The sequence below is a fragment of the Pseudonaja textilis genome, chromosome 3, assembly GCF_049901715.1.
Source record: "Pseudonaja textilis isolate UNSWEBS1 chromosome 3, rPseTex1.2, whole genome shotgun sequence".
Classification (NCBI taxonomy): Eukaryota; Metazoa; Chordata; class Lepidosauria; order Squamata; family Elapidae; genus Pseudonaja; species Pseudonaja textilis.
The window spans coordinates 165,474,109-165,502,021 of NC_141992.1; the positions used below are offsets into that span (position 1 = coordinate 165,474,109).

The 27,913-nt window shown below is 34.6% G+C and overlaps 1 protein-coding gene across 5 annotated transcripts; it reads left to right on the forward strand.

Annotated features, from left to right (window-relative positions):
• The first annotated feature begins 821 nt into the window (after nucleotides 1–821).
• SGK3 (serum/glucocorticoid regulated kinase family member 3) lies at nucleotides 822–27,828 on the forward strand. 5 transcript variants are annotated; one of them, XM_026706115.2, is made up of 18 exons: nucleotides 822–1,027; nucleotides 1,797–1,869; nucleotides 10,725–10,920; nucleotides 14,702–14,785; nucleotides 14,924–14,996; nucleotides 15,974–16,049; nucleotides 17,969–18,056; nucleotides 20,177–20,226; nucleotides 20,690–20,747; nucleotides 21,051–21,134; nucleotides 21,215–21,346; nucleotides 21,870–21,982; nucleotides 22,160–22,196; nucleotides 22,294–22,380; nucleotides 22,801–22,896; nucleotides 24,275–24,430; nucleotides 26,473–26,562; nucleotides 27,110–27,828. In XM_026706115.2, the coding sequence occupies exons 3-18, from the start codon at nucleotides 10,843–10,845 to the stop codon at nucleotides 27,278–27,280; spliced, it is 1,473 nt and encodes a 490-aa protein (XP_026561900.2). In that variant the 5' UTR covers nucleotides 822–1,027; nucleotides 1,797–1,869; nucleotides 10,725–10,842; the 3' UTR covers nucleotides 27,281–27,828. The 5 variants fall into 5 exon arrangements, with proteins under 5 accessions (XP_026561900.2, XP_087787462.1, XP_087787465.1 ...); XM_087931336.1 differs by having other exon boundaries at nucleotides 842–1,027; nucleotides 1,815–1,869; XM_087931339.1 differs by lacking the exon at nucleotides 822–1,027 and adding an exon at nucleotides 1,123–1,417 and having other exon boundaries at nucleotides 1,815–1,869.
• The last annotated feature ends 85 nt before the right edge of the window (nucleotides 27,829–27,913 follow it).

Sequence of the window (27,913 nt, forward strand, 5' to 3'; positions counted from 1 at the left end):
CATGTCTAGGTCCCAGACCTTAAGAAAGAGCAAATGAATGCCATATGGATTCTGAGATAATTAATAAGAGTACTATTAGTCAAGTTCTAGATGAAATGTTCCAGGAATGGGGTCAGCAAGCAAAACCTACATACTGTATTTTGGATACATGATGCCAGAAGATGGACTAGAAAAAAATATGCTGGCAAGGATGAGGAGAACAAGGCAAAGATAATGGTTAAGTTGGATAATATGGATCAACGACATTAATGTGTTGTCCTTGGAAGAGGTACGATGGATCAAATGGTGAGCATTTGCCAATAGGAGTTGATCCCAATTCAACGGTAATAAAACAAATGAATAGGCACCTTTATTTGTTGCTTGCAATTTTGTTTTTAAATGGTCTATCTGGGTAATTTAAATTGTCAAGTGTTTTTCTGGTGCTATTTAATGCAAGGTGCCTTAAAATAGATGTAAACAGATTAGGTATTTATAATGGAAAATAAAAAATGTGAGACAGCAAACTCTTAGCTTCTTGTCATGTTTTAAATTTCTACTGAGGCTCTTGCGATTTTGAGTCATTGCTGATATTGTGAAGCTGTTCTACGATGGATGACGGACCAACTGCATTTTATCTATGGGACGGTCCTTGACGGTGCCAAACAGTCCTAAAAACACACAGATTAAAAGAAGTTGTTACCAATTTCCCAAGCTCTGAACCTGAACTACTACGCAGCAGTTTCTGCTTTCGCCAAAAATCAGAACTCCTTAGTCGTGGCAGGTATCCGCCAGGGGGCGAGAGGTCCTGCCGAGTTCGTGTCAAAGTCACATGAATCCAACGTAGGAACGCGTCCTCGAGTGACCCTGGCACGGATCTTTTACTGGGAGAAAGAAACCTCATGGCGTCTGTAGCTGTTGTTCCCACAGCAGCCGGAGAAGGAGCCGCCGCAGACGCCGCCACCTCCCGGCCCGCTGCAAGGAGAGAGACGTTCGTACGCAGGGCAGGATTTTGCTGGTCTTTTTTGTCCCGCGCTGACCAGAAACGGCGGTGAGCAAAAGCTTCGGGCGGGAGAGCGGCGCCTAGTAAGAATCAACCTACCCCCCGCCCCGGGTGGAAAAAGCAAGGCTCCACCCTGCGCAGGCACGGCTCTAGGGAGCGATTGGGCGCGTCTCTCCTACAAACTAAGGGACGGCGCCCCGGGTTACGGCGGCTATCTGACGACCGCGTGGGGGGGAAGGAATATCTCTGCCTGAGGTCAGGAAGCCGAGAAGCGGCCGGTCTCCCATCGGGGGTGGTTTGTATTTGAGGCGCGCCCTCTCCGGTTAACCACATCAGTAGAGAGCCCCTAGCGGCCAGTCGCGCGCAGTTAAAAAAAATAAAAATCGGAAGAAGGAAGCGAGAGCGATGTCAGCTTGAAAACGCTACAATTCTCTTGTGGTAAGCCAGCGTGCTTTGGTCTGGGAAAGAGGAAAGAAGTTAGGTCGCAACTGAGTTATGTGCAGATCTCGCACCTCCCAGTTTGTTTGCTTTTGAGGAAGCAAGTAAAAAGAATCCCAGTCACTCAGGACCGAGTTATTTTAATTTTCTCTGTGAGCTGAAGATTTGAATTGTTCAAAATTTCTCGCACGCCGGTAAGGTAATCCCGTTGTTTGAAAAGAACTCTTGTGTAAATGCTGAGTGGTTTTTTTCGCCGCTAAACAAGGCTCAACAGTTAGTGATGCAAAGTGTTTGATTCTTTACTGACCCTAAAAACCCACTTATATTTGACTCTACATCTCCCGAGTGTCTGTTTTTCTTATCCCTTCTTTTCTTTCAGCTGGTGCTCTCTATAAAGGACTATTTCTAAAAAAAAGTTGATACTATAAAATGGATTTTGAAAAGTTGCCAAGGTAAGAAAAAAATATCATAACAAGTCTGACAAACTTTAACTGGGATATTTGTAGCTTTAGGAAATATTTTTGTCTATGTCAATATTACACTATTGCACTAGCGAAATTCATTTTAGGTAAGAAAAACATACAGTACATACTTTCTGCACATGCAGTAAAGAAAAATGTATTGAAAATTATTTATTTCTACATTTATATTTTTTGATTAATTGCCAGATAAAATTATGCTTGAATGAGATCTAGCCTTTTTATACAGGTTCTTTTTTGACAGTTCTCAGAAACAAATTAATATATGGAATCAAGAAAGAGAATTCAAAAAGAAACCAACTTTCCTTTAAATACAAGATTATTCATGGGGATATTTTGACTTTTGAGACAGCTTATTTACAGTCTCTGGCACTGTAATATTTTACACACAGTAGTGCAGAAGCTACTCATGGCTTCATTTTATTATTTTTACCAATATATTTTCTGAAATATTTCCAGTGATAATTATTCAGGTAGTAAAGTAGCAGGTACAGAGATAAGTTTCTTAACACATATTTTAAAAGAGGTTTGCAATTGGGAATCCATAGGACACTGTCTACTGGACTACTGTTTTATACAGGTCTTTAAATTTAGATGTCAGTAATTTGGGGTTGGTTTTTTTTGAGACATAATAAAGTATGTCCTATTTCTTACTGGATGTCATATTGATGTTCTAAAGTATTCAGAAGCAAAAATGTTTTTAAATTAATGTTGAAGATGTGGCAGCTATAGATTAAAATATAAGAACAGTTTAATACTAATTTCATCACACTCCAGTCCTCCCAAAACAGTGAAATTAACTCAATATCATTGCTGCCAGATTTAAAATGGTGAGAAATCCATAGCTGACCAATCAAATTCTACAAAAACTGGTATCTAATTAATGCCTTATCATGATCCATTTTTAGTTCCTTGTATCTTGTATCTCAAATATCTAAACAATTGCTACTGTGGGGAAAGGGTGTAATGAACAAGCCTTCACATTTTTTACAACTTTTCATCAAATAAAAAAGGCAAGTGAAAAAAATGGAGGTGGCTGTGTCGATGTAGCAGTAAACAATGCATTTACAGATCACATGGCAATTGTGACTAGAATTGCCATTGCTAAATGACATGGTAATAAAATGCAACATTATGGGTGCCTTGATTGATCACAATTGATCCCAAAGTTTCTGTTTATAAGCAAAACAGTTGCTAAGTGAGTTTTGCTTCCTTTATGATCTTTCTTTCCATAGTTGTTAAATGTACTACTGCAGTTGTTAAGTTAGTAACATGGTTATTAAATGAATCTGGCTTCCCCAGTACTATTTAATTCGGGACTTAGAAGTTCAAATAGTCACTGTATGAGAGGTTGTGACATTGGACTATCTGTATAGTGTAACTCTAAGACTGTCCAAGAGAAATTTGCAATATATTTCTCTTACCTTGAAATAAGATCCATAATGGAGCTCTTTAGCAGCTTCCTTAGATTGTAAGTAATTATTTTCATGCAACATTGCCATGAAATCATCCTTTACAGGATGAATTGAGATGAAAAGAATTGGATGAGACAGAAATAATAAAACGACACTATAACCCATGATGTTCTAGTTAAAACAACAGTCCCCAAAGCAAGCTGCATCACCAGCAGAGTCTCCCTAACATCATAGCTCAAGGCAAAGCCACATCTTCAAAACCGTATAAAAGGCTAACTGTTAGGTCCATCAAAATGGTGCATTTCAAACATTTTTACCACCTGTTCAGTGGGTATGGCTTGGAGGGCGCGCTTTGCATGTGCACGCACACTTTGCGTAAGCACCAAACGCGCACTTTGCACAGGCACAGAGGCTTTCTGACTCGCCTCCTGCAATCCTGCACTCTCCCCGTCGCTTCAGCAGCTGCTGCACACCAATCTACTGTGCCACGCAAAGCAGCTGCGCTTCAAACGCAGGGAATAAAGATTAGTATGGGAACCCGAGCAGGCGGATGGGCCCAACAGCAGAGCATTGGAGAGAACTGGTTCAGTCTCTGCTGCTCATCGGTGCTATCGGCTCAGCAGAACCGGGCTGAACCAGTACAATACCATCACTGGTCCATCAGATCTCTGGAGAAATGGTTTTTCAAGGGGTAGGCAGAGCCACAGTGAAGGCAGGGCTCCAGGGTCCAACAAAATGACATTGTTTGGTAGAATGGACCCAGAACAGTCTAGTAGACTGGAGAAAGAGGCAGAAAGAATGGAAGACAGGAAATAAATTAATTATTTCTCATTTAGAACCAATTTAGGATTGAGACTTTCTTTGATGTGGCAGGAAGGCAAATCCCTTCACTGGTAACAGAAAAACTTGCAGCTGGGTGCTTACATATAATAACCTGTGTCCTAAATCTCATTAAATGTTTAGTGAAGGAACTAACCATTACAGAAAGCTATATATTTTACTTTTGAATAAACCCATGTGGAATTATGAACAATAAATAAATGCATAGAGATTTTTAATAAGCTGCTGCATGTTATGATGCTTTCAGGTTGCACTTAGTATTGATAGAATCAACAGTCATTTGGTTTTTTACCCTCTCTTTCTGAACAATATGCAATTCAAAAATAACCTAGATCTACATGCTAAAAAGTAAAATTAAAAAAGAACATGGGAACCTTGTGAGGTAGAAAACAGAAGTGCAGTGAAACATGGTAGATTTTTAGTTGATCATATTATCCCACCAAGTAAATCTAAAAATAATACATAAAAATGCTAATATGATAATCAAACATTATCAGTTTTAAAGTCTTCTAGAATAAAGTATTGTTCTCAGTTAAAGGAAACGGAAAAATATATGTCCTTCAATTGCATGCAGTAATAAAATTGGAGATTAATTTCAGGTGATTTTGTGTGGGTGCACCTTCAAATAATAGTGGACTCCTGGTAACTGCCTGGATTTGTCCTTGCAGTTTTCTTGACAAGATTTTAGAAGTGGTTTGCCATTGACTGTTTCTTGGGGTTAAGAAAGAATGACTGGCCAAAAGTCACCCAGCTGACTTTGTGCCTAATGCAGGATTAGAACTCACAATCTCTGAGTTTTTAGCATGGTGCCTTAATCACAATACCAAACTGACTATTTAAAATAGATCTCTAAAACAATACCACGTAAAAATGCACCTCTAGAACAACAGCATGTTCATACAATCACATGCTAATACTTTTCATTTGTCTCATTAATTTTTACATTTAAATTTTTAAATGTACTTTTAAATAGTTAACCATTGGCATGTGATTGTATAAATATGGTATTATTCTAGAGGTGTATTTTACAATGTCCTCCAATAAATTTACCATGTTCTTTCCTTTACTACCCAAGTATTTAAATATTCATGATTCTGGAGTTCTACACAAATGATGTATATGGCTTCTGTCAATTTAGTCATATGTACTATATACTTTCCATTAATGTTCAAACCTACAGAGCCAGAAGTAGCTACATCTGAGTAATCTATGATGCAGCTCACTAAGCACAGACGTGGGCTGTAGGAGAATGAAGTTACCTCAAGAGGTTATTATGTAGTGAAATTATTTCTGCTCTGTTCTTGAAGAATGAGGCAATCTTTCAATCCCCCTAGAAGTAAACAAAGTCTTTACCTCTTATTACTTTCCAAAGGGCAGCATTTAACTGACTAGTGATTTTCTGGGAAATACAAATGTGTTTTGTTGTTATAAAAAATAAAATGTGAAAGGGCATGTCTGCCTGTGAATTTTTAAAGATTAGTAAAACTAGTGACATGGTTTGAGTGGGAAATGTTCAGCACATATAAAATAGAAGTAGAATTTGAAATAAATTGAGAAATCTTAGTCTGTCCTGTTATATTGAAGTTACTATTCTGTTATATAATATTACATGACTCCTAGGACCTAAAGAAATCTAAGCTGACAACTTTATCATAAAACAGTCACTTTAGTTTTCTGCATAGTTTTCCAAGATGTAATGAAATAAGATACAAAAGAATGGATATGGGTATTTGCAATTAAACTGTAAAGTGGAGATTATTGCTATGAGTACTGAATTTTTAAAGTATGAAATGTTTTACATTTTTTTTGCTTGTGAGTTTATTCGCTCTTAAAAATAAACTGAGGTAATTAATAACCTAAGACTATCAACGATTTCTATATTTACGAGTAAAGTTATTTTGATGCTAGGACTAATCATAAATATATATATATAAGTGAAATACTACTCATGCGTCATCACAAAATCTCCAGAACTGTAAAGCCTACAAACTTGAAATTTGACACATATGTTCCTTTTGGCTTCTAGGTGCTCACTAAGAGATTTTTTGAAATGATTGTCAGAGCATTAGTATTTCATATATTATTATTAACACACTCTGATGCTAAGGAGTTCTACTCCCCCTCCCCACCTGAAAAGAAATCTGTTCCAAGTGCAAAACACAAGCAGAGGAGAGGAGTTTCAGTTTCACAGCAGCAACCAGCTTTAGTACAGAACAGTTGAGCTGAGCCATGCCCAGCTCCTTGCTGTCTCTTTCTTGCTCACACAGCAAATACTGTTTCACTTTTCATGTTTCAGTTTCCAAACAGTCCTCAACTCTCTCACACACTGATAGGATGCTACCCAGATGAATACCAATGGATGCTGTAGGCAGAGGCACAATTCCACCCCCCTTATTTTCTTTCCCCAAAACTAAGCCCGATCACATAATTTTGTAGCAAAGTACGGGTATAGAGATAGTTGGATTATAAGTAATCTGCTGACTTGGAAATATGTTCTACTAAATACGGTGAAGCTTATTTATGATCAGGTTTGAGCTCTAAAAGAGAGCTTACATATAGGAGTGGGATAAATACAGTAGGAGTTCAGATTTTCTACAGTCTTGCTCAATTTATGATATGGCCAAAGATAATTGCAACATTTTGCTTCTTTTTAAAGGGTGGTTGTGACATTTCTGGGAAGTGAAACAATACTGAAAACAAAGAAGTGAGGAGTTAAACAAAAGACCCTTGAAAAGTAGTACTAAGCATTCTTGCATTATAAAAAGAAATGGTGACTTAGTATTATTACATGCAAACAGAAAGATTTTTAGTACATGAAGAACTAACCAAAGAAATCTTTCTGTGACTGTATCATACAGCTAAAAAAGAATTTGTCTCATATTTGCTGTAATGTTTTTTCTGTTCTTGTAACTTTATTTCTTTTGTTCACATAATTGTTTTGGAGGCACTGTCTCAAACATGTCAGAAACTGTGAGAACAACTCTGGAGGAAAGCTTTTGTCTTGTTCTCAGAATTCTTCATACAGTTGAAAACATGTAATAACATTCAGTAGGTTAATTTACAGTCACCTTAATGTGTGCACCTGGTGCTGCTGGTTTTGAAATCCAAATTTATAAAGCAGGAGTTTGATTCAAATTATTAGAATTCACTGAATGGGTTAGACTGCTGACGCATAGCAGGAAGTCAAGGTAAAACAAATCCCCACAGAGATACTAATTCGTAATGCTTGGTGCCTGAAGGTGGTTTTACACAGATGTGGTTGCTTGTATCTCCAGTGCTGAACAGATCTCAAAGCACTCCATAAGAATGAGTGACAAAGAAACTGAGCATCAATAATTAGACTGATAGTGCTATTCTGAGACGCATCAAACTGAAATATTTAATACAACTGACTTAGTTTAAAACTCCATGTGGTGGTTATGGTAGTTTCCTTCCCCAAAAGGAAGATAACCTTAAATTTAATAAGTATTCACAAGGAAAAGTATGTATGGACAGACAAAAATCTGGTCCAAAGCCATTTTTCTCCACCTTGCCAAATTAAGATGGTAACTTTTGCAGAAAGTTCACCTGCCATTAGGAAAGTCAGGAGAAAGGGAGAGTGATTAATTCAAGCTAGTTGCCTATAAACAACATATCACACTTATAAACTGAATTCTTATCTGCAAATTTCAGCTATTCTCTTTCCCATACACTTAAACTACAGACATATACTGTATGTATGTTGAAGGCACATGTGTATACATAACACTTCCAGAAACAGCAAAGAAAAAAACTTGAACCATATTGCATTTCAATTATAGGTGAGCTTGTGTTGAGAAAGAAATGTCTTTATTTTCAATCATTTGGGGGAATGTTGTAACGTTAGATGACTAGGATATTTCATGCCCATGCCTTCATTTATTGCCAAATACCACTGTATTTGAAAACAAAGCCTGTCTTCAGTCCAAGGTTTAGACTAGCATGACTATGAATCCCAGAATTATTTTACATGTGGGTGATAACAGTACTGTGCTTGTATTCATAAGAGTGGAAGAAAGCTGCTCATTGCAAAAGCTACCTCTCCTGAACAACTCTTTTTAATCTTGTTTTCAAATATATTATCCTTGGAAATCAAATATCAGGTGTTGGTGTTGGTATAACACTACTAAAATCTATTTGAAAAATAATTGTTGGAGTGTTGTAAACTGGTCAGTGAGACCATTAAGTTTATTTATTTATATTTCATGTTTCATTTGTATTTAGGCTGTTCCCCAACTGGCTCTGAAATCTTGACAGAGTTTGTTTGGAAAGAATGGTGTAAATCTATAGAGTTCAATGACGTGGGAAGCACAAGTAAAATTTTGCCTTATCCTTAACATTTCCATTATATTAACATGAAGATGGGAAAGCAATTATTACACACAATTTTGGCAGTCTACATTATTCTGCCTGGCTTAATCTATTGATCTAAATGGCAAGAACTGAACCCTCTCTTAAGTATTTAATTGTTTTCATGTGCAGAATAAATTTGCTAAAGCTGCACCTACTTTCAAGGAGATCTTTATTAGGTACATGAGAAAGTTTTTTGTGGATCGTTCCTAAAGCATGGAATGTTTTATTTGGATCTTGTATGTTTATTTACATTTGTTTAGTTCTGTCCAACCCGGATGCATAGGCAAGGCATATTATTATTTGCAGGAGAGATTCATGATTTAACTTGATAGCTTAGATTTGAAATATTTACAAGAGAAAATAGTCTTGGCATCTATTTAAATATTGGGATTAAGTGATGTGGAGCACCTGTTTAAATCACCTCTGTTCTGTAACATGGGAAGAAAATAGCACATCAGTTTAAAGACTTTCCCTCTCTTTTGCTTTGTATATTAATAGCATATGCACAAATAAATAACATACATACATACGTACGTACGTACGTACGTACGTACGTACATATAATTGTATGTAATTTCAAACTCTGTAATCCTAGAATTGAATTGTTCTGTGTTGGTTGCACTAAGTTCCATTTTTTCACATTCAAGGCTGAGCAAATTGAAACTTCTTTTCTGTTCTAGCTGTCAGTGTATTTTTGTATGAGAATATTATAATTACATAACAGACTGTATGCCTGTCCTTTATAGATTAGAAGTAATTTATTTTTGAAATTGGTTAGTTTTGATCTTCTCAAGTTGGAAGTTTGACTGCATAAAGAAATAAATTTCTCAATAGGATTTTCTTTCCCTGAACTATTTATTTTAGTTTCTTTTTAATCTACCAGAATCATCAAATTTATTTCTTTGCCCATTATTTGATATTTACATTTCATCATTTGATGCTTAAATTTTAAATTCAGGAGACTTTTTTCTTGTATTTAGAGCAACAGCCTGTGTCAAAAGTAAGCCTACTCTTGAGATAAAACTATAAATCTTTTTATAAATGAGATTATTTATTTATTTATTCAAACATGTTTGAACGCTCTCCAAAATCTAAGCTTCTAGGTGCATCTGAAAGCCTCTGAGCAGATCTAACTCTGAGTCACAGACAGTCACAAGCCAGGTTGCATAAATATTGTAATTCAGAAGCCAAGTTTTACGTTTTATGTTCATTAGCATACCATCAGCAACCTACATATTTTAAATTTAGCAGCTTAAAACCGTAGCAGTCTTTTTACATTTGCCTTGTCATTTTACATTTACTTTTGATCTGTGCATACATTAGGATCCTATCCATTGGGGATTATTGATAAGAAGAGAAATAATTAGTATCTAGCTTTTCAAAGGAAAATCCCAGGCTGCAACGTATCATATTTTATACTGGCAGAAATTAACTACTCTGAAATAATGTTTGGGTTCAGGTGTTATAGTAAACCATAGTGTGGTTTGTTTGGGGCTGTTGTGTTGGCCAAGCCCCGTTATGTTGGTTCATAAACTATGTTCGTGGTATAGTGTTATATTCAAATTCAACCATTATTTTGAATTATTATCTTAACAATACAGCAAAAAAAATGTGTAGGCAGACAGTAGCAGGCATTGGAAAATATGCAAATAGTCTTAGTAACCCTTCTCCAAATTAATGATACTGGGCTATGTGGAAAAGAATGGATAAGAGAAGAAATAACATAAATATAATTCTACATTGATCATTTTGGAATTATGTTAGTGAGATTATATTTATTGCTTGACCATAAAACGTCAACCATAAAAGTCCACCTTCATTATTCTGTTCTTTACTTGCAATGGTATGACAGTATGTGACTATATGTTATTCTTTCAATAGGGTTTGTGAGATTTGTCAGTAGAGTAGAGACAAATAAAATACATAATTATTTTGTATTACAGTTCACATACATGTAGTGACAGAAATGTTTCAGAGTTTTAAATGTTTCTGTAGAATGTATTTTCAGATATTAAAATTTTTTTCTTGTGTCTGCATGCATAATCTCCAAGCCTTTTAAATTAATGAATACTCTTGTTCCATATTCACTTGATCGAAATGTCGGCTAGGAGTGAATTTTTAAAAGAGAGGGTAAAATTTTATGTGCCTTTAGGAACGACATCAGTTCTTGTTGCTCCTTCCTAACATATCATTTTATTTAAGGTTTTCATGATGGAATTTAAGTTTACACAAAAACGACTATGTGTTTTAAGTCAATGCTGAAGATACTGTCTACATCCTGGTGTGGTGGTCTTGAGTTTTTGCTCGGAAGCAACGTAAAATGGATCTGAAGGAAAGCTGTCCAAGTGTTAGCATCCCCAGCTCTGATGAGCACAGAGTGAAGAAAAAAAGATTTACTGTAAGTATAGAAACGGAAAGTGCTTCATTGTATGGTAAATTTCATATTCTCTTATATGCTCAGTTTGAGGAGACTTCAATGCTACACAAATCAGCAGACAGGCCTAATTTAACCATCTCTCTCAGGGTACTCCACAGAGGCTTCAATTCCAAATCAGCTATATATTCCTATAACCCTACACTATTCGCCATTAGGCAACTGAGACCATTCACTTCTGAGTCAGAAGTGCAGCATATATTGCAGGGTTTGATTTTAGCCTGCAATGCTAGAGCTCCATATTGCTTGGGGATCCAGCTGCATTCTCACTAAAAGGAAACCCACCTCCTGGCTCCAAGGCGCTGTCCAACATTTATGGTTATCTTGTCAGCACCACAACTTTACAGAACAGGGAGGGGCTACTATGAATTATGTCAGCTCCCTCCCATAATGATAGTGGTGATCTTTTAGAAATAATTACAGTATGACATTTCAATTTTTTTTTAAACAAGTTTTATTGATTTTACAAACAAAACAAAACAAAACATCATTAAACATTAAAAACATAAAACCTCTTTTCATTGTAAATCTTTACAAGGCAGGTAACACATTGCTTTATATCACATACTTATAGTTTATCCCATTTCCATATAAACACGTAAATTCCCTTTACCAAATTCCACATTGTTTCTCTTTAATCATTATTCAATCATATTTCCTTTCTAATTTATCTGCTATTCAATCATCACATTTATATTTTCCTCTGGCTTGTTTATAATTATTCTCATCTAGTCTTCCTCCGAGATTTTATTATTTAATTCTTAATTGAACACACACACATAAGACATAAACATAAAAACATAAAACTTTCTTTTAGAAAGTAACTTGGCCCCAGATTACCTCTTTTTGTATGTACTTCAATTGAATTCATGCTCTTCTTATATACCATTACCTATCTTGTTTACCATTCTATATCTATTATATAACTCCTCTCCACTTTTGCCTCATCTTAATTCTGTTTTATATATTTAATCTTGCTTTAAAGAAAAATATTTTTATATCTTTTGTCCATTTCTCCATTTACATCTGTCTCATTTCCAATATAAAAAAGAATAGTTTCCCCTGGAATCACTAATCAGAGTATGATGCCTTTCTATCATTCCCCTAAATTAAAATTTAAAATAACACCTAAATCCCAATCAGATTCTGCTTAGTACATTCTACTATTTCAGAAACCAATATTACAATAATAAATCAATAACAGTCAACACATTAATCCATTAAACTCTATATTTAAACTAATATTTTAAACATTTCCTTTAGTATTTTATTAAAACTTAATATCATTCATTATTAAACATTTTAAAGTTATACCTTAATATTTTAGTCTTTTATTAGATCTTAAAAGTTCTGATTATCTACTTATAATACAAATACCACTATTACAATACTCATGTGTACTTTGCAGAATCCTTTTTAAAAAAAAAAACCCATACATTACCCATTATCCCTAAAAAAATTTCTTTTCTCCATCTTGTTTTATACCTTTGTAACATTTTTCCCCTTTTCCTTTCCTTCTTAGCCCGCCTAAACTTTTTACCCCTCCTCTCCAAACCTCTGCCTTCTTGGTTTCCCTTTCTGTTGCATTCCTCTTTCCTTTTGCTTTCTAGCATTCTGTTGTTTTTGCATCTTCTTTTTCTCTTTCATAAATATTTTTTTATTTCTTAAGTCCTTCCTTTTCGCTCCTCTCTTTCTCCTTTCTTTCTTAATCACACCATTTAGTTCATTAAAAATGGCTTCTTCCTCGGCTTCTTCCAGCTGTTGTTTAATTTGCTGACACATGACAAGCGCCATATCTAGGAAACAAAGGGCTTCTCCCATAACATCTTTGCCTTCTTTCCTTATTTTTAAATATTGTTTTTTTAGTTCATCAAGAGATAGAGCCATTTTGAACTGTTTCTTCTTCTTTTTCTGTATCCTCTTCTTATTATTAAGCCAATCAGTTATTTCCAAACTTAAAACAGTTCCCAAAAGTCCCAAAATCCCACAATCATCAAACAGTCCAGGCAGAGTACAAACTTCTTCTTTTTACAATTTCTCTTCTAGGGGTGAAGTCAAATTAGGGAAAGAAAAACGTCCAGTCTGTGCTTTAAATCTTTTTTAGAATTAATTTCTATTCTCTTTATCTTCAAGGCATCTCCTCCAGCAAAGTCTTAGAGTAAAATATTTTTTTTCCAAGCCTCTCCCTTCCCACTTATAACAAAGGAGTTTAGGTTTTACCTTCTATTAAAAGGCTGGTTTCCCTTGTCCATTTGTTAATTCCATAAGGGAGGGAGAGTAACTTCCCCTTTTCATCACTTTTCTTCGCCGCTGAAAACATCAGTCGGGAACATTGTAGCATCCAGAAAAAAAGCCAATATTTTCCCAGGTGTTAAATATGTCCTTAAGGTCCCAGTTCGACCAAGAAAAAACTTTCGTTTTAAAACTCCTTCTTCTTCCTCCTGCACATTCTTTATCCAGTTGCCGGCTTCTTTATGGCGGCCATAAAGACCGCCGCTCCACCGTCTTGAGAGAAGGGGGTTATTGCCGGCTGGGGAGGGGGTTTGCGATACCTCTCAACCCCTGTCTGGATCCCCCCTTTCTTCAGCTGCCCCAACAGGGCAGCCTTAGCCTCCAAATCCGTCAGGATCGGAGGCACCAAGGCGGCTAGCACAGCAGGGATCGCGGAGAAAAGCGAATCCCTGCTGTCACCGAAGCCGACAAACCGGAAGTGTCAACATTTCAAATTTTTATTAGTTTATCAAAATACACAGAAAAAATGAAAATAATGGGAAAGTAAGGGAAGAGAAATGAATGGGAAAGTATAGGATAAACATCTATTTCTATAGATAGACTATGTCCAAAAGATATAAATAAGAGATGTGAAAACAAATTTGACCTGATGCAGAAATATTAGAACCAGAAATATTGGATAATAAAAATGTGTGGTTTTTAATACAGAGAAGGAAGCTAAAGTGAAAAAACAAATGACAAGCCAAGAATCAACCTGGATAAAGACTTTCAACAGGATATATAAAATAAAAAATGGCTAAATTTTTGAATATCAAAGTAGAAATACAAATGATAAACCAAGAGAATCATGTGGATATGGGTAGTCTTTGACTTATGGCCACAATTGGAACCCAAGTTTCTATTGCTAAGAAAGGATGTTAAAGGAGTTTTGCCCAATTTTACAATCTTTTTTGCTGCAGTTGTTAAGTCAATCACTGCAGTTGTTAAGTGAAATGTGTTTGTTAAATGAATCCAGTTTCATTCAGGGTTGATCTGTGGGGTTCTTGGTGCTCTCTGAGCCTGCTTATTGGCTTGCAATTGTTTTATTACCCTACTAGGTGACATCAATGCTAGTGAGTATGGAGTTTGCTCCCTGTTTATATATATTAGCTTGCCCTGCTAGGGTTGGTGGAGGTATAGTTTTCTCTGTTTACTATTTGTTTGTCTAGTGTTAATTCTGGTGTTAGTCCCAGTTTATCTGGGAATTGATTGCTGATCTTTTTCCTTTTTAATATTTTTGTTTCTTTTGAATGATGTGTGAGTGTTGTTTTACCTCTATATGCCTGTTGATGGCTGAGACTGTGACTTTTAGTCCTCCCTTAGGTATAAAAGCTAACTTGGTGACTTTGGGTCATCTATTATAGTATTAAGTTTTCTGATTAAATATTAAATAGTAATTAAGCAAATGGGATGTGTATACAATAATCCCATACATTTTTATAAAACTTTTCATTAAAATTGTTTATATCAACAGGTCTACAAAGTCTTGGTCTCAGTTGGCACTAATGAATGGTTTGTCTTCAGGCGATATGCTGAATTTGACAAGCTGTATAATACAGTAAGTAGGGATGTTGTGCCCACATTAGTTGGGGAAATTTCTCTGAATCAATTTCTTCTGCTAAATTGTTGGTACATCATGATTGAGAGTTGAACTGATTTCTGATGTTAAATATATCATATGACTTATGTGTTTCAGCTAAGGAAACAGTTTCCTACAATGAATTTGAGAATTCCTGCTAAGAGAATATTTGGAGATAATTTTGATCCTGGTAAGCAATCTCATTTAGTTTTCATTCTGTCTTTAAACTGTTTCTGCATCAGTGGTTTCAACTTGAATTATCTCCGCTAGAACAAAATTTTAGCTAAAGCTATAAAATATTACACAAGGAAGTTTAAAGTATTTGTATATTTATTCATAGAAAAGAATTCCAGTTTATCTCTGATTACATAGAACTTCTTTCATTGCATTCTATGTAGCCTAGGTAAAACATCTGAGTTTCAAAGCAGCTTTTATAAATTATTGTTTCCCTTATTGTCAGTTTCTCCAAGTGTAACAGGACTGAACGTAACAGAATAATTAGTTTCTAATTTGAGATGCCCTGCCATCTTAAGTTTTCCTACTAGCCACACTTATTTCAGTTGGTTTTCCATATCTGATTTCCTACACAGGACAATGTATTACGTGTTAATATTAATCAAAATGTGTGTGTATTTATCATATTCTCAGATAACAAGAGCTGTATAGGAATGATAGGTTTTTTTAAAAAAAAATAAGTATTCAGTAGTATCCATTTCGCCATATCCTCCTCCTTTAAGTGAGTGCACCATTATATCTATAGTTTAAAGGATTTGGAACCTAGAACTAAAGAGAAACCTCCTGACAGAACAGTTAATCAGTGGAATTAATCTGATTTGCCTCCAGAAGTTATGAGTTCACCAACACTGGAGATTTTAAAGAAGAGATTGGACAACCATTTGTTTGAAATGGGATAGGTTTCCTGCTTGTTATTCTGTTATCCTTTATTCTGGTATAAAATAAGACATTTTTAAAATAAAGGATCTACTGATTATCTAATCTAATCTGTTTCATCTGTCCACTGGTATTTATGGGATGCTGGAAAGCAGCCCTAATTACAAATACAAGAGCAATTTTTTTTACTTTTTAATGAGGTAATCTAAGAAATGTATATATATACATTTTGAAGCAGGCATTCTAATATCTGATCTTTTCTCATTTGTTTTTCAGATTTCATTAAACAAAGAAGAGCAGGATTGAACGAATTCATTCAGAATTTAGTGCGACAGCCTGACCTTTGCAATCAGTAAGTGAAACTTTTTTTTAAGCTCTCAAAAGAATAAAATTATGTGGTAAACTATATAGTGGAAATGACAATCCACAAGTTCCTTCTAAATGATATGCAGGTAGTTCTCAACTTACAACCATTCATTTAGCAACCATTCAAAGTTACAACAGTAGTGAAAAAAAATGACTTACAACCAGTACTCACACTTAAAACCATCTTCATGGTCACATGATCAAAGTTCAGGAGCTTGGCAATTGGCATGTATTTATAATGGTTGCAGCATCCCGGCATCATGTGATTGCCACTCACGACTTTCCCAGCCAGCTCCCAACAAGTGAAATCATTGGAGGAAGTTGGATTTGCTTAATAACCATGCTGATTCACTTAACTGTAATGATTCACTTAACAAACGACCCAAAAGATTGTAAACTTGAGCCCGACTCACTTAACAACTGCTTTGCTTAACAATGAAAATTCTGGTCCCAATTGTGATCATAAGTCAAGGACTACCTGTATTGTAAGAGAATGTCTATAACTTTTGATTACCAGATGCTGCACAAAATGACATGGAAAGTGATCACCAAGGCATGCTTTTGGCAGGTCAAGGTTAGAGTTCTCAGATGTGGTGTTCAATATTTTTTTAAAACACTGCAGAATTGTTGCTAAAATCATTACTTAAGCCTTTAATAATTGGTAGCCTGATCCTATGCTTTGATTCACACAGAGGTAAAGTTTGAATTTTTCTGATTGAAGGAATTTATGACTGATTAAAATAATTCTCCTGAATAATTCTTCCATAACTTATGACCAGTCACTTAGCAATCATTTGCTATGAACAGTTGATTAGCAACCATTCAAAATTAAAACAGTCCCCCTACCTCAAAAGCTATTTCTGACCCAGATTCAAAGTTGCGATGTCCAGGAGCTCTCATGGTTGCATTGCTGCATTTTGGGTGTTTGGCAGATGGCCCACATTTACAGCCATTTGCAGCATCCCATGATCACATGTCCGCAATTTGCAATGTTTTTGCTGGAAATTGAGTTTACTTCTGTTTTCAAAAATCGCCTCATTGTAAACAATGGGTTCATTTAATGACTGAGGATTTCATTTAACAACTATAGCATTCACTTTACAATACCACATTCACTTAATGATTGCCACAAAAAATATCAACAAAAGTCATAAAATTGGGTCTGGTCATTGAATGGCCTGCTTTACAACTTTCACAACAACACGCTAAGTTGTGGACTCAGTTGTGGTCATAAGTTGAGGACTTGCTGAACTGGTGGCTCAGTGAAGCCTAATAAGTTTGGCAGTTACAATTAGATAGAAAGTTGAGCTGTGCGCCATGGCCTTGGAGGTTGGGGACCCCTGCAATAGGTGATGACCTGTCCACAAGGTAAATAAGAGAAGTTCAGATTCAGATTCTACTTGCCCCATGGTTGTGGCTTCTCTGGAATACATAACCAGTGGTAAAGGGGCTGGTGGCTTCACTGTTAGTTTGCTATGGCTTATTAAAATGTTTTTGAAAATGTTTGGATTGTTAATTCCTTTGAAACTATTTTTAACTGATCAAATTTCTGCTGCTTTCATTCAGTGATATATAATTATGGTAGTGATTTCTAATGTTATTATAATACAAAATTTAACAAATTAAAAGTTAAAAATGGCAACAATATCAAAAGTGTTATAATGGAAATTGCTTTTTCCTGGTGGTGTTCGCAAGTGATCTAATTAATATATATTATATCAATGGAAATGGAAGCTTCGACTTAATTAGTTCTGTTGTAATCTATCTAATTTCCTATGTGATTTCACTTTTCAGCTAAGTCATGATCATAATTTATTTTTTGTTTTGTTGTATATGTTGTATATGTTATTCACATTGAAAATATATAATAAAACATTATGTAATCAGTTAAATTATCTTTCCTAGTCCAGATGTAAGATCATTTCTTCAGATGGACAATCCAAAGCACCAATATGATCCATCTGAAGATGAGGATGAAAGAAACAGTCAAAAGGTAACTATTTTTTTGCATCCTGCGTTTAAAATATAGAAGTTATCTTATTTCATCAACCTATTGGCCTTTTACAATGTCTCTCTGGATTTATACTTCAGTGAAATATAAAGCATTGCCTACTGCTCTTTTCAAATATAGTAGCCTCACAATGTTGTTATTTCACGTTATTTGGAGATTTGGAGTCCTTGTATTCCTAAACTATTTTTAATATATATCTAATCACTCTTCCAATATTCTGGTGAAGATGCCAATCTTTATGTCAGTAAGCATACTGTACATTTTGGAATCTTTGCATTTTCATTAGTGAGCTTACAAGAACATCTACAATACTTTGTAATAAAAGAAAATATATAAGAACAGCCACTATTCCTATAGTATTTCTTTCAATTAAAGCAGCAGTAACTAATATTAATCACTACCATCAAGTAGTTGACATAAAGTTCATGTCAACACTACCGCCTTCTTCCTGCTGCAATGCTCAAGCAAGCTCCATTGAATGCTGACTCAGCCATGGTCAGAGACTTCTGTAGTCTAATTATCAATAAAGCTTTGCATTCAACCTGTAAGATATAGCATGTCTCTAGAAAATAGGCCCAAATCCACCTCAGCTTTAACCCACATCTGATTTTGAACATAATTAAGGGTGTCTTGCCACATTTTATCTTTTTCATGCTTATATCATTCACAGATTTGATACTGTTGTCCTATTAAAAGATTTAATAAGTCAGACACGTTCTGTTGTTACCCTGCCAACAATCAGGTAACTGTAATCTGATGAGTTGGTAGAGGAATGAGTTGGTAGAGGAATAATTTTCTTCAGTAATGTGATTTTGTCATGTCATAAATGGAGTTTTTACTTATAGACAATACTGATTCTACTTGCCAGGACAATTTAAACAAGGCCAAGTTATAATATGTGCTCTGTAAATTACCGGTAGTTGCTTTAGTTTTACACTAGTATGTACACTTGCATAAGCAGTTTGTTATTAACATTTGTTTGTTATTCATTTGAGATGAACAGTAGTTTATTTAATAAAAAATATAACACAACCATTATTGTCTTCATAATAATAATTGATAACATATTAATCCATTAATCAAATGAATTCATTTATTCCAACAGTTGAATGTGATAATTGTACAAAATATAGAAAAATAACCTTCATATCTACCAAATGCAATTGTCATTTTACAAATTCAAGTTGTTCCTAGTAACATAGGCATGTTGGGTACCAGCTATATTTTTCATTGGTAACAAGTTTACCCATAGCTCTTATATGTCACCTGGTCTCTGCCACAATGCCCATCTTCTGTCCATATAGAACTCTTTCCAGTTGCATTTTAGTTGAGCAGGATTTATGGTGTTCCGGGACTCGAGTAGGTGAAAAGTGTATAGACATAATCAGTCAGTCTCTGAACCAGGCATTTGTTCTATCTTTCTATGGTGAGATTGACAGTCTATGGGTCACATTCATCCTTGCTGTTCTTCTTTTTTTGTTTTTGTTTTTTTACACCTCAGAGTCCTGGATAATTCTACTGATAAAATTTGATAGTAAAATGGCAAAAATAATCTGTAAAATAAATGTCTAGAAAGATTAATCTTAAATGTCTAGAAAGATTAATCCTATCAGTTGTACTTTTAAAATCTTTTAAAGGGTCTGGAAAGTTTGATCCCAACAAAAGCTGTAGTAAGAACATGTGTAAAAGAACTAGAGTTCAATGCAATCCCTTCCAAATACCTTTTCAGAGTTTGGTTTTTAATCACCTTTTCAATCTCAAAGCTGTTTATGAAAATAAGGTGGATTTTCTTTTGGACAGCACACAGAAATATGTCAGGAATGTAGACTTTACTCCTAAACATAGAAAACTGCCTGAGAAACATTTTTTAAAAAGCAATTTATACTCACTGGTGTCAGGAATGTCTCTGTAGTGTTAGGGATTACAGTAATTAACCTTTGTCCTTTTAAACACAAAGTTACAAGAAAGACTTCTTTCCCCCAAAATACTTAATTCGAGTATGCTACAGTGCAATCTAAAATGTTATGATTAGACTTTTTTCTAACTAATGAATTATCTATAAACTTGATTTGAGTTTAATTTATATTTTTATTTTTAAACAGCTAAATTCTACCTCACAGAATATCAACTTGGGGCCATCTGGAAATCCTCAGTAGGTTTTAGTTAAATATAAATTAGCTTTTGCAATTACTTTGTTAAAGTGGGGGCTGGGAGTAAAGAGCACCCTGCATGTAATATCAATTAGGGGCAAGTTTAGGAAGAAATTGTTGTAATTTGGAAATAAGAGAATATTGCTTGCAAGTTATTGAGTACAAATAAAAAGGGAAAAGGATGAATTTGTGGAAAGTCAGTAAAAGAAACAGTTATGTGGAGGATAATGAGAATGTACAAGCATAAAATAAGAAAAACCATGTAAAATGATTGGTGCTCTAGAAGACTGAAATACAGCAAATATGTGATTGTTACATTTGAACTGTGATGGAGAACACAGTGAACACTGAAGGAATAGTTATTGGGGTGGGGGAATCTGGGAAGATAGGATGAACTACAGTATTAAATAGCTACCTTTTATCATTTTGATTACCTGTTTTTCTTTATCCTTGAAACCACTCCAGTGCTAAACCAACAGACTTTGACTTCCTGAAAGTTATTGGGAAGGGCAGCTTTGGTAAGGTAGGTTTCCTTTTATTATTATATACTCTTTGCTCATACCACTCCATTTGAACATTTTTTTTGTTTTATGGGTGGGATATCTCTTTTTGTTGATGATATGAAAAGAAAACTTATAACTGCATGCCTCAGTTATCAAAGATTCCAGTTTCAATCCCTGGAATCTCAAGAGTGATTTTTAAAAATTAGAAGTAATCTAACATCACTACATTATCTCTATATAGCTGTTACTTCTAAGAACTGGGAAAAATTTACTTGAATTCTTCAACAGGGAGGAACAGACTTTCTATGAAAATTCTTCTTTAGGTTCTTCTTGCAAAACGAAAACGGGATGGAAAGTTCTATGCTGTTAAAGTGCTGCAGAAGAAAATTGTCCTAAACAGGAAAGAGGTAAAAGGGAAGAGATTTTATTTTTCCTTCCAATTACAAAATTATTCCTACTTACTTATTGACCCTTCATTTCCTCATAGCAAAAACATATCATGGCTGAACGCAATGTGCTCTTGAAAAATGTGAAACATCCATTCTTAGTTGGACTGCATTATTCATTCCAAACCACAGAGAAGCTGTACTTTGTTCTGGATTTTGTTAATGGAGGAGAGGTAGGTATACTTTTCAGTCTTTATATAGTAGTCATATGTCATCAATTTTGGCCTGCAGTTTAAGAGAAATTGCAGTAACTAATTGTAGTGGTTCAACATAAATCGATTCCCACATTGCAAATACAGATTAATTTGCTGCTAGGCTGCTTTATTGCTTTATTGCATTATTTATGTGTACATGGAATATTTAGTGCAAAAATATTATATTCATGATTTATATTAACCAAAAGTTAGTGAAACATGGGTAGCATTCACAAATAATGTGAAGCCAAAAGCTTCGAAATCATGATTGCTGATTGTGGTTATGTGTAAACTAGACTGTTGTAGTAGTTTATTTAGAAATTGCAGCTGTAGCTTGCCAAGGCTACAGATGTGAAAAAACAAGAAATTGATTAAAGGATGGATGTGAATACATAATGTTTTTTTCACTGTTTTGATAGCTGTTGATAGACAACTGCAGAATATGTTAACCTTATTATTAAGAATAACAGTTTCTTTTAACCTGCTCCATGCATGTTTACAGCTCTTCTTTCACTTACAAAAAGAACGTACCTTTCCTGAACACAGAGCCAAGTTTTATGCTGCTGAAATAGCCAGTGCACTGGGCTACTTGCACTCCATAAAAATTGTATACAGGTAATGACTTAGACTAAAAGGGAAAATGAAACAAATACAATCATTTTCTATTAATATATATTTACTTTTTCATTTTATAATTTGTTGGTTTATTTCTTATTAATAGTTATACAGGAGCATGATTCTTGCTGGAGATTTTACTTACAGTGAATTTCTTTCTTTCTCATTTATGCCCAGGGATTTGAAGCCAGAAAATATTCTTCTGGATTCATTGGTAGGCCGTAAATATTTATTTCTGTTATCCAAGAAATTTTAAATAATACAATCACTAAAGTTCTTGATTGACTGTAGATTTTCAATTTTCAATGCAGGGGCATGTTGTCTTAACAGATTTTGGACTCTGTAAAGAAGGAATTGCTACATCAGATACTACTGCAACATTTTGTGGAACTCCAGAGGTAAGTTAATTTACTTGCATACTCTTTCTCCTCTCTTTCTAAGAAAGTTGTGGAAGATAGTAACCAAACTAAGCCAATAGTTGCACAAAATGTATTGTAGTGGTGTTATCTAATTATCAATATGATAAGAAAGTTCACAACATAATTGCCCCCTAGATTTTTATGGCACTCCATCATGCCCCGATTCAAATGAGGATCTTTTCCTCCAAGCTTTGGGCTAGAGTAGCTAGCAGGCTCATTGCAAGGTTTAGAAGTTTTGGGTTTATATTTATTTATTTATTTATTGTTTGTTTGTTTGTTTATTATTATTTAAAAAGAATTGTTTTAAACTTAACTTAACAAATTTAAAATAAAACTACATAAAAGCCCAAAAGCATTTGTGCCTCTTAGTGATTGGTTGGAGCTATTCTTTCCTTACAGTACCTGGCTCCAGAGGTAATCCGAAAGCAACCTTATGATAACACTGTAGACTGGTGGTGTCTTGGAGCTGTTTTGTATGAAATGCTGTATGGTCTGGTAGGTAATCTCATTTTTCAAACTGCATATCAATGCCTAAAAATATATACTAGAATCAATGCCTAAAATATATATACTAAATACTAGAAGGAAATAATTTCTTAGTGTATGTTTTAGCTCCTGCTGTCGGAAACAGAATACTAACTAAAATGATCCTTATTCTGATCTAGTAGAATTAAGTTCAAAATGAACTTAACTTTAATTAAGCTTAAATTAACTTTTAATTTTTGACATAGAAATATTAAAAACATAGTAGCATCTGCAATGCATATATGTGAATAGGCTACTTTATTCCCAGCCAAGTCTTGTGGTTTAGTCATTTGCTTCTGATGTTCTCTCAATTTCCTGGCTGTTGTGGAACAGATTATGTCACCAAGTATAAAAGAATAAACAAATGAAATAGCAATGATAGCATTTGGCTCCTAAAGTGAATGGGATCATTTAGAAAAAGCTGACAGTATCTAGGACATTTCTAACATCTTTTCACTTATTCTTTCATTCCTCATTGATAATAGGATAGCAGAGATCCTGTTTGGTTTTTGTAGTAACTATATTAAAATGTACATTTTTAGGTCTTTAGAAAAATGCCTGTTTCTTCATACCTCAGACTTGCTTCCTATCTCAATTATAAAAATATTTTGCTTACATCAATAAAGCATATATACTAATTTTAAATGAGAATATTATCCATCATGTCACAAGCAATTTGTGTTTAAATATATTGGATTAAAAAAGGAATATAACATCCAATGCAATAGGATTTTGATCTGAGATCCTTAAAAGCATCATACGTCAATAGCAGATATTGCCAATTAGAACCAAGTTATTTTTCTCCTATGATCCAGAGAATTGTTTCTTACCAGTTCTATTTCAGATCACTCTGAGTGAGGTTGCTTTCTTAAAAACACAGTTACCTGAGAATATGCTTCTTTGTGGTAAATTTAATACAATGGACCTATTTTTATAACATAATATCCATCAACAATTTTTATTTTCCTAATTTTTTTTTGAATAGGCTATCTTCAGGATCTGGTGTCAAATTTGAAACTATAATATATTCTAGATCAGATAGAGAAAGTATTTAATTTAAATGATCCCCTGTTTATTTAATCCTTGGTACTAAGAAGCTCTTGAGGCAGTTTAGAAATTGTTCTGTTCCATGAGTACCAAGCACATTTTAAAATGATGGTTCAAATCCTAAAACAAATCATCTTTCATATCTTTATGACATGCACTTGTTAAGCAGTGTGCTGCTTTTCTCTTTGAGGGTGAATATTCTGTAGCATGGGTGATCATTGCAATAGCTTGCTCTCCTTACATTTCTTGAACAAGTACACTATTAGTTTTGTTCTGTTATCTTTCCCTACAATCTCTCCAGCCGCCCTTTTACTGCCGTGATGTTGCTGAGATGTATGAAAACATTCTTCATAAACCTCTCCATTTAAGGCCAGGCGTCAGTCTTACAGCTTGGTCTATTCTGGAAGAACTCTTGGAGAAGGAGAGACAGAACAGACTTGGATCTAAAGAAGACTTTGTATGTAAAATACCTGATTTTAAATCAAGTAGTAAATAAAAAACATTTCAAAAAATTAATTTTGTTACTACATGAAATGCAAATATTTGTTCCTCCTTAAAAATATTATAGGTGGTCTGAAATATTTAAATAATCAAATTTGGGTACTGCATTTCATTCCAGCATACAGAATATATTTATTTATTACATTTATTTGCCATCCATCTCACTGCAAAGTGACTCTGAAGATTAGCCCAATCTTCATTGGTTTGGATGGGATGTAAGCATAATTAATTTTATTTGAATCAAGAGTTAAACAACATGAGGTGTTGCCAAATAAAAAAGTTTATGTGGGTTTTTAATAATTAAACAATTTATAGAATGTTGCCCATCTTCATTATAATTGTGTTTGATATAGATGCAGAGCTTTTATGGTACTGAATTTCATATATGTATATATACTCAGAGTTTTTATAAACTCCATAGGATTGATTGACATTTCCCATTTTAGGGAGTTAGCCCAAGCCCGGGGCAGGGAGAAAACTCAAGCCTTCTGGAAGTGGTGGGGGAGGGGGAAGGTCTGCGAGCTAGTGGGCCTTGCCAGCCAAGGCCTCCCAGCTTGTGGCAGGTTTCTACGTCCCAGTGGGCCTAGCCAACTTGCAGCACTCCTGCAATTGTAAGGGCAGGTGTGCTGCCAAGTGACTCAATTTTGGTCACATGACTATATGGTTGCTGCAGTGGTTGGCATTTCGGAAGGAAGATACATGTCACTTCATTCAACACTGTCATAATTTTGAACCATTGCTGAATTAACAGTCGTAAACTGAGGACAACTTGTAAAATATACAATAATAACACTGCAGTTTTTGAACTGCTGCCTTATTCAGAATCCAAAAGGGGAAAGTTGGAAGCAACAATAGCATCTTGAGGAGGGGTAGTACATCACTACTTCCTTTATGCACACAATATGCTCCTCTTACTTAAAGATAAATTAACAATTGTTTAATCTCCTGGGAACCATGGCCAACCAGGAAGGACATGGAACTGGTGGAAGCACTGACATTCTCCAGAATACTGCCCACTTAAAATTCACCAACTAGGACTCCTACGTCCTTCAAGGCAAGCTGTATCTTCACCTTTCTCAAGAAGTAATTATCACCTTCCTATACTCATAGTGCCATAGAGGCCATGAACTTCTGATATCCATACAAACATAACGTATAAACATGCAAACTGAAGTTACCTGGCAGTAAAAGCCTAGGCAACCTCCCCACCAGACCATCAGACATGAGATCCAAGAGCTTTGTGCATTCTCTGCTGGGCAGCTGTGGGGTTAGTAACAGCTCTAGCTTTATTCTGCTGCCCTGATATTCATGCACATATAAGTATTCACCGATGGAGGAATATCTCTGATATTCCTCTAAGGGTCTCATGCTAACTCATCACAACACTTTCTTCCCTTGGAGTTCGGATATCAGAAACCTTTCATTTAGTTTTATGTTTCATTTTTTAAAATACTTAAGTATATATTTGTTTAAATAGTCAGCAACTCTAAAAATATCTGGGTCATTTGATTTTCCTTCTGGTTGCAGATTGCTTTTTTTCTCTCTTTTTTAAAATTTATCTGTTTTAAGAATAAATTAAGCAGTTTCTAAAATTGAAATTATACAGTGAACAGAAAGCATTATGAGAAAGTATTAAAGCAAGTTATTGTAAGGCAGTTATGTCCATCCTATCCTTCCCTTTTGTACTCTGGCTTTGTTAGTAATGAATAGCACCTTGGGACAATTTACATTTACAGTATTAGAAGCACAGTCTATTATTAAGGATACACGATTCTGCCCCTATAACTTCAAAAATTAAAACTGATATGTGTTAATACACAGTCACCAAAATAATAATATCATACATAGGAAATTCAGCACAAGATCCATAATCTTTTGGAACCTGGTTTTAATCAGAACAGGAATATTTGTTAACTTTTTGTGAATGACACCAAGTTTTCTGACACATTTAAGACAAATTATTATATAGCTTATATTAACCTTCATTTTGTATTTCAGCTTGAAATTCAAAGGCATCCCTTCTTTGAAACTGTCAGTTGGAATGATCTCTTACAAAAAAAGATTCCACCACCATTTAATCCTAATGTGGTAGGTCCAATTCCCACTCCTTATTCATTAAATCATCATAGCTAAGACGAATGAAAAAAATCATGAAAGGAAGGGATGAATAGAAACTGAACATAGTATTGCATTATCTCAAGGAATTATTATTCCTTGATTGTTGCATAATTTCTAGAAACAAACAAGTGTCTGTGTAATATATTGTGCATATTAGACTGTATCCAACAATTAACAACTCCAGAAGATGCTAGAGGACAGGAAGGCCTGGAGGAACGTTGTCCATAGGATCGCAGTGGGTTGGACATGACTTCGCAACTAACAACAACAAACTATTACCCTTTATTGATAGAATCAGAATGAATAAATTCCTGTTTCCTTTCTCCACTGCCTTCAGAACAGAGAGAATAACTGGAAATCAAATTGTACAGGTGGATTTACTGCTTAACAAGATACGCTAGTATCTGTACATGCTAAACTATTTTGTTGAAAAAATCTTTAAAATCATTTTAAATTGATAATATATGGAAATATAAGTCTCTTCCTTGCAATATTTTACATATGCTTTATTTTCTAGTTTGGTCCAGATGACATCAGGAATTTTGATGCAACATTTACAGAAGAGATGGTACCCTGCTCCATTTGCATTTCTTCTGATTACAATATTGTAAATGCTAGTGTACTGGAAGCAGATGATGCATTCATTGGATTTTCCTATGCACGACCTTCTGAAGACTTATTTCATTGAGCTGAAGATTGGAACATTGAAAACTATCCCTAGTGGAGTGATGAAATTAGATGATTATAAACAGTTTCTGAAATATATGCTACAAGTGCCTCATTTGATCTGCTGAAGAACAAACTTTTTCTGCTGTATTATGAGGATAATGGGCATTTTGTATTCCATTTTTAGACTGTTAAACATGCTGCACAAAAATATTTTTAAAAATGCATTTAAATAAAAGTTCCTAATCTTGAAACTTTTAAAACAAAGATAAATAGCTGTTTTTCGTTCAGTTTATATTAACCTATCTATATCAGCTATCTTTATGATCAGAACACCCATTTAATGGGCTTTGTAATATATTGAATTTCTATGATTCAAATACAGCTATGCAATTATTTTGGTAAACTTCTGTTTAAAAAATAAACTTAACTACCATTTGTTTACTTAACTGGCAATAATCATACTAGTTTACTAACTAGAAGATATAATATATACAATATCACTTGGTTTAATGCAAACCTGTGCCACTGTAAATCATGATGGGCATATAAATGAAGTCATTTATCCAATCACTTAAGTATTTGATTCATTCTAGTTACCAAACACAGGAATGTATTTTCTAAGTTAAATAATGGTGGAGCAAATTATCATTTA